At 37.7% G+C, this 12424-nt stretch overlaps 1 protein-coding gene across 1 annotated transcript; it reads right to left on the minus strand.

The window, feature by feature from the left end:
- Nucleotides 1-4692: 4692 nt before the first annotated feature.
- Nucleotides 4693-11874, minus strand: LOC138879864 (uncharacterized). Its single transcript, XM_070159505.1, has 4 exons — nucleotides 11314-11874; nucleotides 11086-11193; nucleotides 10547-11043; nucleotides 4693-4771 (listed from the first exon to the last, which is right to left on the minus strand). Exons 1-4 carry the CDS (start codon nucleotides 11872-11874, stop codon nucleotides 4693-4695), a joined length of 1245 nt encoding a protein of 414 aa, XP_070015606.1.
- Between the last annotated feature and the right edge of the window lie 550 nt (nucleotides 11875-12424).

Here is a 12424-nt window from a genome sequence, read left to right on the forward strand (position 1 = left end):
CGAGGTTGATTTGGTGTTTTGGTATTGTTTTGAGTGTTTTGGAGGTTCGACTAAGTTCGGGTAGTGATATATGACTTGTTAAAATTATTGGTTGAGGTCCCGAGGACCTTGGGTGAGTTTTGGATAGGTTTGGGTTATGTTGTGCTCGTTTTTCTTATGTTTCGACGCCGTTTCTTCAATCATAAATGATATCATATTGAACAAATGAGCTCCGATTTTTTTTTATTGAAGCATTAGATCCGTATCGTAATTATGGACCCGTAGCAAAAAGAATCGTCGAATTTGGACATCGTATGAGGATTTTATGGTCATTTTACTAAGAATTAGGTTGCCAGATCTTTCAGATTAATTACGAAATTGCCACTGACGGCGTATTTAAAAATCTGCACTATTTGCAAATATTAAAACCTACATATCTCATTCATTATAAGGTCAAATTGAGTGATTCAAAAGCCTAACTTGACTAGAATTTCACAAGGAATCCATTGGAGGCATAAAATACGAGTTTCGGGATCGTTTGGCACGATAAACAAGGAAGAATAGCTGGTAGAAAAATATATAAAACTAGGGTTTGTTCATTATTCGGTCATATTTTGAGTTGGAGAGCTCGGATTTGAGCGATTTTGGAGGCGATTTTCACCATATGGATTGGAGTAAGTGTTTTCTACTCAGTTTTGGTTATATTTCATGAATCCATCATCGTTTTTGGGATTTGATTGATGATTTCAAAGTGAAATTGAGGGAGTTAGGGTTTGAGTTTTGGAGAGTTTTAAGTGAGGATTTGAAGGACCAAATGGAGTCTGATTTTGATAAATTTTATATGGTTAGACTCGGGAGAGGACAAGGGTTTTGATTTTGCCATTTTGATTGAATTTTGAGACGGGTGCCTCGGGGCCGGGTTTTGACCGATTTCGAATTTTTGGCATATTTTGTAGTTTTAATTGTGGAATTCGATTATTTAGCACATGGTGATGGTAAGATTATGGTAAGATTCAGAGCTTTTGGAGACCGAGTCCAGAGACGAGGGCATCCTGGAGTATGATTTTTCGCTGTTAAGGTAAGTAACAGTTTTAACTCTGGCTTTGAGGGTATAAACCCGAAGAATTTGATATCGTGTGACTGTTTGGAGGTGATACCCATACTAGGTGACGGGCGTGTGGGTGTATACCTCGAGGGATGAAGACTTGATCCGTCCCGCGAAGCCTCATGGCCATCATATGTGTTTACGTAGTTACTTGTTGTTGAACTTGTCTACCTTCATGTTAGAGATCATGCTTAGGCTTTATTCATGCTCACATTATTTGCACTTAGTCATAGAAATTATTGTACATGTTTACCTCAGTCTCTATTATTTGCAAATATGTTGCGATACTTGATGTGGGCTGTGTCCCCTTATTTGTTGATGATGGTGAGGCTAGTGAGGTACATGATTGAGTGAGGCCGAGGGCCTGGTTGTGAGGATATTAATACCATAGCGCGTGAGTTGTCCGCGTAGCACGTGAGTTGACTGTGCGGGTCCAAGTATTTATACCATAACGCGTGAGTTGTCCGCGTAGCACGTGAGTTGACCGTGCAGATCCAGGTATTGATACGATGGTCTGGTTGTGAGGATATTAATACCATAGCGCGTGAGTTATCCGCGTAGCACGTGAGTTGACTGTGCGGGTCCATGTATTTATGCCATAACGCGTGAGTTATCCGCATAACATGTGAGTTGACCGTGCAGATCCAGGTATTGATATGATGGCACATGAGTTGTCCGTGCTTAGCGCTTGGGCTTTGGGAGCCCTTCTGGAGTCTGTATACACCCCCAGTGAGCGCAGAGTGTATTGACTATTGAGTGCAAGTGCTGAGTGATGGAGTGACACTGTTGTGAGGTTGCATTTACTTTTGCTGTTGCTGCATTTATCTATTAAATTTCTTTGTGGCATTTACTGAGTTATGGAATTTACCTGTTTATTCTTGTTATATTTAAATTGTGAAAAATAAATAATTGGATTGTTATACTTAGCTCGTCACTACTGCTCAGTTCCTTAGTTATTTCTGTTACTACTGAGGTGGTTGTACTCATACTACACCCTGCACTTTATGTGCAGATCCAGGTGAGTTAGAGCGCGGCGATCGTTGAGTTTAGGCCGACTATCTGTGGAGATTGCAAGGTAGCTGCTAATTCCGCAGGACCTTGTTACTCCTTTTGTCATTTCTTATTTTGGACAGTTAGACAGTTATATTTCTTAGTTCATAGTTTTAGACACTCATGACTTAGTGACACCCCGATGTTTGGGACTCGTTTCCGTATTTTATATTAATTATATTTAGAGTTGGTTTAGTTTATCAGGAATTAAATTATTGAAAATGTTTTATTAAATTCTTATAATCAAATAAGTAGTAATATTTTGGGAATAGACTTGCCTTGTAACACGATAGGAGCCATCACAACCATGATTAGATTTTAGGTCGTGACACCCTTCTCGCTATTTTCTTTAATATAGCGATGATCTGATTTAGCTAAGATTACATCTCAGTCACAGCTCTTCGATCATTATATTCTTTAAGATAGCAATGACATGATTCCATCCTCTAACAATATATTTGTTGTAATTACGGTATAACTTCAAGTTTTATGTTTCCAGTTTCATTACACAAGTATAATTACATAATTAAATATTTTTTTTATTTCATGAGAGTTAATTATAAAAAAATTTAAATAGTTTTTTCAAATAAACATGTAAATTTTTTTTAATGCATGATAAATATATATGTATGTGAAATATAGAAAATATTATTTCCTATTCGGTACTTAAAAACAAGATGCAATTTGTAGCTTTTAAAAATAATTCAAAATAATCAGACACCGGAGAGAATTTTTGGAGCATAATTTCAGCTAAGAACTAAGAGCCTGCTTTGCTAAGCCCTTGGGAGGCCAAAAGAAGTATTTTTTTTCGTTAAAAATACTTTTGTTAGAAATGTTAAGTGTTTAGCCAAACCGGAAAAGTTCTATTGAGCAGCAGCAATAGAAAGAATTTTTCTATCCTCACACCCCTTTTCTACCCCCAAAAAGATATGTGTATGAATTTGTGGGTTAAAGAGTTTTTCCAATTAAAGTAACAAACTTGAGTAGGGATTATTTTAATGTTCAGAGTCGCCACTTGGAATTAATTTTTGGGTGTTCCAAGTCACCTTTTATTTGAATCCCTAGTCAAAGGAAGGTTTGATTCTATTGTTATTGGTTTGCAAAAATAAAGTTCGGATAAGAAATTTTATTGACCGGGGAGAAGATGTAAGGCATTCCCCGAGTCCTGTGATTCTAGTACGGTCACTTTTATTGACCAAAATTGGCTTGAATTAATTTTTGGATAAACTATGCTTTATTTGATTTTTCATGTTTGCCTATGTCCGCCTTTATTTTTGATTATTAGAATTATTAAAAAAAATAATTTGAATAAATTACGTTGTCATAACCACGCTACGCAAGCGAATGCGTGATTGAATAACAAAATTGATTAACTATCATAATTGCGCCTCTCAAGCGAATCCAAATTCATGGCGATCAATTATTTATAGTACTTTTGAGAAGTTGCTACATTTGAAAAAATTAATTCTTGAATTTTTTTAGTCAACTATCGCTTTACGCAAGCGAATTCGTGATTTCAGCAAAGGATTAACTAAATTAAAAATTAACTAAAACTAATGGGTATGGTATGAGATTATTGAATTAATTTATTGAATATTAAACATTACGCTACACAAGTGATTCCGTGAGTTAAGGCACGCTTACTAATTGCCTAGCGTTTAAACTAATTATTAAAGTGATCAAGTTGTCCAAATATTTTAATTACAAGGAAGTAATATGAATTTTAGTTATTCGATTACATTTATTTATTTAGCATCAGGCCAACAGGGATTTGCTATGGAAGAGGGGCCAATATTTCATGGCCCCAACAATTATTAAAAGGGCCAGACCAACTAGCATGAATGCTTGCGCCTGGACTTAATTTATTAAACCTAACTATTTTATTTCTTTCCTTTAAGAGAAAGAATATACCCATAACTCTTCAACAAATATTTCTAGAAGACTTTTCCTAGTTTAACAACTTAATTCCATACTTCAAGATATGCAACTTCGTTAAAAGAAAGAGATTAAACCACTGAAAATATTATATTAACAGAGCTAAATGAATCAAACAGAGGAATAAACTATTGCATAAACTTCAACACAAACAATATTTTTTCAATTACATGTCCAAAGTTCACTTATTTACTTGCAAATCACATTCAAAAGATAAGCAAAATGAACCACTGTGCAAAGTGTGCAAAGTGAAGCTCCTTAATTTTTGATATAGATTCCCTATATTAACAAAATCATGTATTAAAATATATAGCTATTAAAGAGCAAGAAAGCTGAAGCTCTTTTTTAATTTCCATTTTACTTGTTTACCAACACACTAACTGTACATTAACAACTGAGGTACATAAAACAACTAAATACAAAAACAAACAGATCCAGAGAATGCAAAGTTATATATTTCTCATTTATTATAATAATGTAAGGATCAAAACACATCTCAAAACAATATCTTCATTGTCTATTGCAAAGAAAATTACTCTAAAGGTCAAAAGAGTTACTTAATTTGAGAATTTTAGCAACAAAAATGACCTTTGAAGACACTGAACTAACAAATAGAGCATACACTAAAACCCGACAGCAGCAGCAGCACCAAACAGACAGTAGAAAACAGCAGTAACAGAACCCAAGAATACCCCCGAAAACCTAGCAAGAAAGCACTTGAACTAGAAACTAGTAATCCCAGAAATTACTTAAGAGATCTTTATGTCTTTCCAAAGATTTTTCACACAAATAATACTCACAAAAGCTCTGAAATTTCAGCTTGCCATATGTGCACAACTACTGATTTCTTTAAGATGTGTGCCCTTTTTTAAGTGTAAAGGATGATGGCTAAGTGTGTTAGAGTGTGTTATGTAAAGTGAGCAAAGGGCAACCCTTAAGTAGGCAAAGAAAGTCACTTTTTGGGCAGATTTTGGTTCACCAAAAATCTGTCCAAAAAGAGACTGACTTTGTGTGCTAAATACTGTTCAAAGGCTGTTCAAAAGGTGGAAGGACAACCTGAAAATCTGCTATAACAGAAGCAAATATGAAATTTCAGCCACCCTACTAGTAAAAAGTAAGTTACTAGTACTCTAACTCATGATCAAACCCATTTGATCTTCAGATTTTAACGACATCAATATCACCATATTGATTCAAACCAAACTAAGACAGAAAAACACATAACTAGACTTAGAAATATGAACTATAAATCAACTAAGGGAAGCTCAGAATCTAATAACTAATCAAACAAAAAAAGTATATAATCCAGACTAACTAATTGAAACCATCAGCTTAACACATCTCATACCAACTGATTGATTCATTAAAACAACTATAACTAAACAACATACTTGAATCAACAGAAACTCAACACATTAACTACTAAATAGCCCTAATAACCAAGAGACAAACAACTGTTAATCAAACTAATAAATAAGTGATTACACGAAATGACTACGAACATAGACGAAATAATAACGAATTTTATACTATAATAAAAACTGTAATCAAACAGTAGAAAACAACAAGAAAACAAAAATCTGAAACATGGGGAAAAGATTAGGGGTTGAGTTTACCCAATTCTAGGGACATTCGAGGCCGAATCGAGCGACGAGAAAATATCGGAACCTTCAAATAGCAACTGTCCAACCCCGAAACACGCATTTCTTTCGGGCAGATGCTAAAACAAATGAGTTTCGACGTCTTGCAAAAAAGAAACGGCCGTCTTTGAGTCGAGAAATGGACTGAAACGGAGACGCGGTGGCTGGATGCTACGACAATGGTGGTTTTGGTTTGGAGATAAGAAAAGAACAGGAAAAGAGGAGGAGGAAGGTATAGATTTTATAGGAGTTGGGGCCACCAACCAGCGGTGGAACGACGGTGGCAGTGAGGCGGCCGGCAATGATGGAAGACGACATTTATGGGTGAATTAGGGGGAAGTGAAGGTATCGTGGATCTCTATCCATTCATGTATGTGTTTTAGGGTGGTAGTGGTCGGAGCTTGACCAATTTGAAAAAAAAAGCGGCGGCTAGGGTTTCCTAGATCTAAAAATCATGGAATTTGAGCGGGGTTTTTAGGGATTTGGGTTGGGGATTTGGAAAGAAGAGGTTGAGGTGATTGTATGATGCGATTTTGGGGTGGTTTGGATGACGGCCGCCGCCGGTGGGCGATTTCCGGCGGCGGAGCTGGAAGAGAGGAGAAAGAGAAGAGAGAAGAAGAATAAAGGGGGAGAGTAATAAGAGAAACAAGGCAAATATTTTGGGGATTTTAGGCTTTATATAACGGGGGTGGGAGATAGATAAGGGTGTTGGATCAAATGAAGATGGGTGGCTGAGATTGAATCTTGATTTCACTTAATAAAATGACGTAGTTTAATGATAAAACTATGCAGTTTTGGACCAGGTCTTGGCAGGCTATTTGTTTTATCGGGTATGGCCGAATTGGGCTCAAATGTTGGGCCAATGTAGCTCAATTTGAATTAACATACACTAGCCCAATCCCTTTTCTCTCTAATGAAATTATAGTCTTATTTAGTCCTAAAGAAAATGTGCAAGTAGAAAGAAAATCTTTTTGGTATATATAAATTAAAGATGCAAACTAAAATATACAAAATAAAAATAAAAATATTTTTGGTACTTTCTAATTGTTGGTCACGTAATACTCCAATGAAAGTATTTTGTGAAAAAAGGTGACCAAACCTTGCTTTAGAGGTGGCCTACATATCCTTGGCTATAAAGGAATCATGTCAGTGTAGTTCATGGAAAATTTGGTAGCTGGGACTACTAGACACTGGAGTTAAGACTGCTACTGCTGCTGCTATTACTGTTACTATTACTCGCTTCTTACATCAAAATAAAAAGAGGAGAGCACTACATATGTCTGCAAACTAAGAGTACAAATTCCAATCTATGTGTCTTCTGGAGTCAAATCTTGATTCTTAACCTGCTCGCCTATGTTGACCTTAGATTGGATCTTGATACTCTTTAAAGAAAAGATTATGGCTCATTCTCAATCTTTTGTTTTCTCAATTAGAATTTGGGAAAGTGAAACTTGAGAAGCTGGGTTGATGAAACACTATCAAAGCTAACTCCAACCATCTTGTGATCGAAAGACTTCTTTCTTCTGATGAGAATTTGGAATTGCAAACTTTAATTGCCACAATCGGTGCTTTACAGTGGGGTCCTGCAAAGCCATTGAAGACAAACAAAACAAACAGAATTGTTTTGCCCCAGTTTGGCACTAGGAAAATTTTGTGAGTTATTAGAGAAAGCTATAAACTATCTACTTTGCTGAAAGGAAGACAAAGACAGTATTATAAACTAGCTATCTAAGGATATGCAACCAGGGAGGTAGTACCCTGTGTTAGAGAGAGAGAGGGACCATAACTAGGGATGTTGCCCATTTATCATAGAAAAGGAAATATAACCAGGGGTTAATACCATGTATTACTGAAAAGGAAGCGTAACCAAAGGTTGATGTCCTGTATTACTAAAGGAATATAATCAGGGGTTGGCACCCTATATTACTAGAAGGGACGTAATCATGGGTTCGTACCCTGTATTACTGGAAGGGATGTAACCAGGGGTTGGTACCCTGTATTACTGGAAGGGAATGTAACTAGGGGTTGGTATCCTATATTACTGGAAAGAGTGTAACTAGGGGTTGGTACCCTGTATTACTGGAAAAGAATGTAACCAGAGATTGGTACCCTATATTACTGAAAAAGAAATGTAACCAGGGGTTAGCACCCTGTATTACTGGAAGGGAACGTAACCAGGGGTTGGTACCCTATATTACTAGAAAGGAATGTAACCAGGGGTTGGTGCCCTATATCACTTAGGAAGAAATGTAACTAGGGGTCAGTACCCTATATTACTGAAAGGAGTGTAACCAGGGGTTGGTATCCTGTATTACTGAAAGGAGTGTAACCAGCCTATATTACTGGAAAGGAATGTAACCATGGACTGGTAACCTGTATTACTGAAAAAGAAAAGTAACCAGGGCTTGGCGCCCTGTATTACTAGTAAAGTGTTGAATTCCTCAAGGTGAAAATGTTCTACCTGAGTTAAGCTACGTAAAACATCCTGAGCGAAGAGTATTTTTAGCCGGAACTATGAGCTGGATCCCCCTAGGCGAAACAGTTCTACCTGGTTAAGCTACGTAAAACAACCCGAGCGAAGAGTACTTCTACCCGGAACTATGAGCTGGATTCCCCTAGGCGAAAGGGTTCTACCCGAGTTAAGCTACGTAAAACATCCCGAGCGAAAATTATTTCTACCCGGAACTATGAGCTGGATCCCCCTAGGCGAAACAATTCTACCTGAGTTAAGCTACGTAAAACATCCTGAGCGAAGAGTATTTCTACCTGGAACTATGAGCTAGATCCCCCTAGGCGAAACGATTCTACCTGAGTTAAGCTACGCAAAACACCCTGAGCGAAGAGTACTTCTCCCCGGAAATATAAGCTAGATCCCCTTAGGCGAAGCGATTCTACTCGAGTTAAGCTACATAAAACTGCATGAGCGAAGATTATTTCTACCCGGAACTGTGAGCTGGATCCCCCTAAACGAAACGGTTCTACCTAATTTAAGCTACGAAAATGGGAGGTGTGAATAGTAGTGATGCATGCTAAAAATAAAAGAAAATGGAGATTGTAAGGAGCTTACATTTGCTGACATTCGTCCTTTGAGAATCGCCATTCTGCGCTGCTTTGTTCCTGCTTTAAACAAAGACAAATTTGTGAGTTTTCAAAGTAGTGGTTGGTTTGTGGCCTTGATGCCCTGTTGTAGTTTGAATTCATGGCCATGTCGCTGTTGAATTCTATCAGTGTGGTACCGAGGTGCTCGAATACTCTGTATTGCATTCTGGAAACCTTGTTTTCTGATGTTACCCCCTGACTGTTTCATACTCGGATGTCCATGGTACCGGTAACCCTTGTCCCTATGGCAAGGCAATTTTTCCCTTTAAAATCAAACTCGATTGTCTTGAACCCAGTACCGGTATGTGTTTATAGTACTTATCAACTTTTCTCTTGAAGTAGGCATTGCTTATGCAACCTTTTCAGTTTCTTTGAGACACTTTGTTCGCCTTATCAAATAAGATCAGAAATGGATTCGTGCCCTCGTCAATGCCATATATGTCCCAAATTGTGCTCGATATTATGGGGAAATTGTAGCTAGTTTTGCAGCCATTTCTTTGCTTTACTTTCGATGCAAGATTAGATCGAAAGGGACTCAATGAAAAATTATGGGTAAAAACAGAAGAATAATTGAGAGTGAAAAAGAACTGTGCTTAAACAAAAAGGTGTCCCTTTCGGGGGAAAGGAATATGGAGACTTATTTGGAGGTATGTACCGACTTCAATGAATCATGACATGTATTTTGGACTGGATGCCTGATCCGTATGAGCTATCTAATTCTCAAAATCTATCGCAAATGTTTATCTTGAAATTGCCTTGGTTGTACTCATGCCGGAGTATCGAAGACCCTCATTTGGATAGTAACGCCCTTTATGGGTTTTCGCTAACTGGCCTCTCTCATTTCTCTACTCACCGTCATCTTATGGTTCCCATTTGGGTTTTCACCAATAAGACTCACATTTCTCTGCTCACTGTCACCTTACAATGCCCATACGGGTTTGCACCGATAAGACTCTCTCATTTCTTTCTTTTTTTTGACTAAGATGTGGAAGGTTGCCGAACGCCCTTGGGATAGGGACTTCAAATATTCTCAAAGATCGATCAGAAGTTCTTAACAGGGAAAAGGCGAAAAGAACCTTGAACTGAATTACAACTTTTGGAAGCGTTTCTATAGAAAACACCATAAAATAAAACAAACTTCTGCCTCAATTTTGGAGTATTGGAAATATGAATTTTTTTTGTTGATGGGATCAAACCCAGGGTTAGGCTGCCTACATATCCTTTCGAAATCAGGTCGGACGTAGTTCAATGACTCAAAAGGTTTGTTGTTTGACTCTTTTTTTTTTCCTTTTTTTTCTTCTTCTTTTTTTTTACAAGTACACAGGTTCCAGAAAGTGGAAAACAAAGAAGACAAATATGGCTCAAGAGGGATAACATAACACCTATTTGGAATAACGAGCAATGATAGCCTTTGTCATCTCGATATGAGAAAATCATGCATGAAAGTTCCACAGTGGGTGTATATTAGACATAGTATCTTTTGACTGCATCTGCAATAGTCATGTCTGGTACCCGTCCTTCTTCATCTACCAAGTGCAAGGCCCTTTTTGGTAATACTTTCTTGATGATGTAGGGTCTTTTCTAGTTTGGGGCGAACTTTCCTTTAACTTCTACTTAGTGTGAAAGAATGCATTTTAGAACGAGTTGGCCTGCCTCGAAGTGCCTTGGACACACTTTCTTGTTGTAAGTGCGTGCCATTATTTGCTGGTATAATTGGCCAAAACACATTGCCGCTAACCGTTTTTCATCAATCAACATCAGCTGATCCAAACGAGTCTTTACCCATTTTGTATCTTCAATCTCCGATTCCACAATGATCCGAAGAGAGGGAATTTCGACTTCAGTCGGTATTATAGCTTCCTTTCCATATACTAGTAGATAAGGAGTTGCACCAACAGATGTGCGGGCAGTCGTGCGGTATCCCAAAAGAGCAAAAGACAACTTTTCATGCCATTGTCTGGAACCTTGGATCATCTTCCTAAGAATCTTCTTGATGTTCTTGTTCACCGCTTCAATAGATCCATTGGCTTTTGGCCGATAAGGGGTAGAATAGCGATGCATAATTTTAAATTGCTCGCATACCTCCTTCATCAAATGACTATTTAGATTGGCTGCATTGTCAGTGCTAATGGTCTTTGGGACACCAAAGCGACAGATGATGTTGGAATGAACAAAATCTACCACTACTTTCTTGGTGACTGCTTTGAAAGTGATGGCCTCCACCCACTTGGTGAACTAATCAATTGTAACCAAAATGAATCTATGCACATTTGAAACCTTTGGCTCGATTGGCCCAATAACATCCATTCCGCAAGTAACGAAAGGCCAAGGAGAGGACACGGGATGCAACTCTGAAGGAGGCGAGTGAGTCAGGTCACCATGAATCTGGCATTAGTGACACTTGCGAACAAAACTAAAGTAATCTCGCTCTATAGTGAGCCAATAATACCCTGCCTGTAGAATCTTCTTCGCCAAAACATATCCATTCATGTGAGGTCAGCATACCCCCAAATGCACTTCACCCATGATCCGCTCAGCTTCTATGGCGTCTATGCATCTCAATAAGTTTAAATCTGGGGTCCTTTTGTACAAAATTTCCCCATTCAGGAAGAAACCACCGGCGACCCGCCTTAAAGTTATTTTTTGATCTCCTTTGGCATGCTCTGGGTATTCTCTTGTTTTCAGGAGTCGTTTTATGCCATGATACCATGGTTCACCATCTGGTTCTGTCTCAATTGTATTGTAGTAACCGTGTTTATTCCAAACTTGAATTTCTAGTGGATCAATATGAGTGTTGCCTGGATAAGGAAGCATCAAGGCTAAAGTAGCCAAGGCATCGACTAGCTCGTTGTGAAACCTGGGAATGTACCTAAACTCAATGGAGTTGAATCTTTTGCTCATGTCTTGCACACATTGTCTGTATGGAATAAGCTTGATGTCTCGAGTCTCCCATTCGCCTTGGGCTTGCCGAATAAGCAAGTCGTAACCCCCCATAACCAATATTTCATGCACATCTAGATCAAGGGCCATTTTCAGACCAATTATACAAGCTTCATATTCTGCCATATTATTGGTACAGAAGAACCGAAGTCAGGCCATTGTAGGGTAATGATATCCAATGGGTGAGATGAGGATTGCCCCGATCCCAACTCCTTTGATATTGACAGCCCCATAAAATACATTTTCCATACAGGTTTGTCGTCTAGAATTACTTCCTCTATTGAATTGACCTCTTCGTCTAGGAAGTATGCGCTAAGTGGCCTGTACTCATCATCAACTGGATTCTCTGCCAAATGATCTACCGAAGCCTGTGCTTGTTGATACCCAATATATATATATATATATATATACTTTGAAAATAGCATATATGCAGTTATAAGCATTCATGAGCATTTTTATAATTTTTATAATTTTTAAAAGCTCCAAATTGATTTATTTCTTCCCTTTTTATTTATAAAATTTCCAATAATTATCCTTCAAATTATTTTTCTGGTTATTTAGCCATCTAAATTCTATATTTTATGCTAAAATATTGTTTAAATATTTTAGTGCATTTTTATAATTGCATTTACATTTTTAAGCTAATTTGCATATATTTGCAATACTAGCCCTATTA

This window comes from Nicotiana sylvestris, chromosome 10 (genome assembly GCF_000393655.2).
Source record: "Nicotiana sylvestris chromosome 10, ASM39365v2, whole genome shotgun sequence".
NCBI classification, from domain to species: Eukaryota; Viridiplantae; Streptophyta; class Magnoliopsida; order Solanales; family Solanaceae; genus Nicotiana; species Nicotiana sylvestris.

Excerpts from the sequence above, each read along its gene's own strand:
- LOC138879864 (XM_070159505.1), bottom strand. The coding sequence starts at position 11,874 with ATGGCAGAATATGAAGCTTGTATAATTGGTCTGAAAATGGCCCTTGAT. Across the intron at positions 11,044-11,085 it reads TTGGGCCAATCGAGCCAAAG|TTCACCAAGTGGGTGGAGGC; the intron begins GTTTCAAATGTG and ends ACAATTGATTAG. Across the intron at positions 4,772-10,546 it reads ATGTTGATTGATGAAAAACG|GTTTTCGGGGGTATTCTTGG; the intron begins GTTAGCGGCAAT and ends CTTTCTTGCTAG.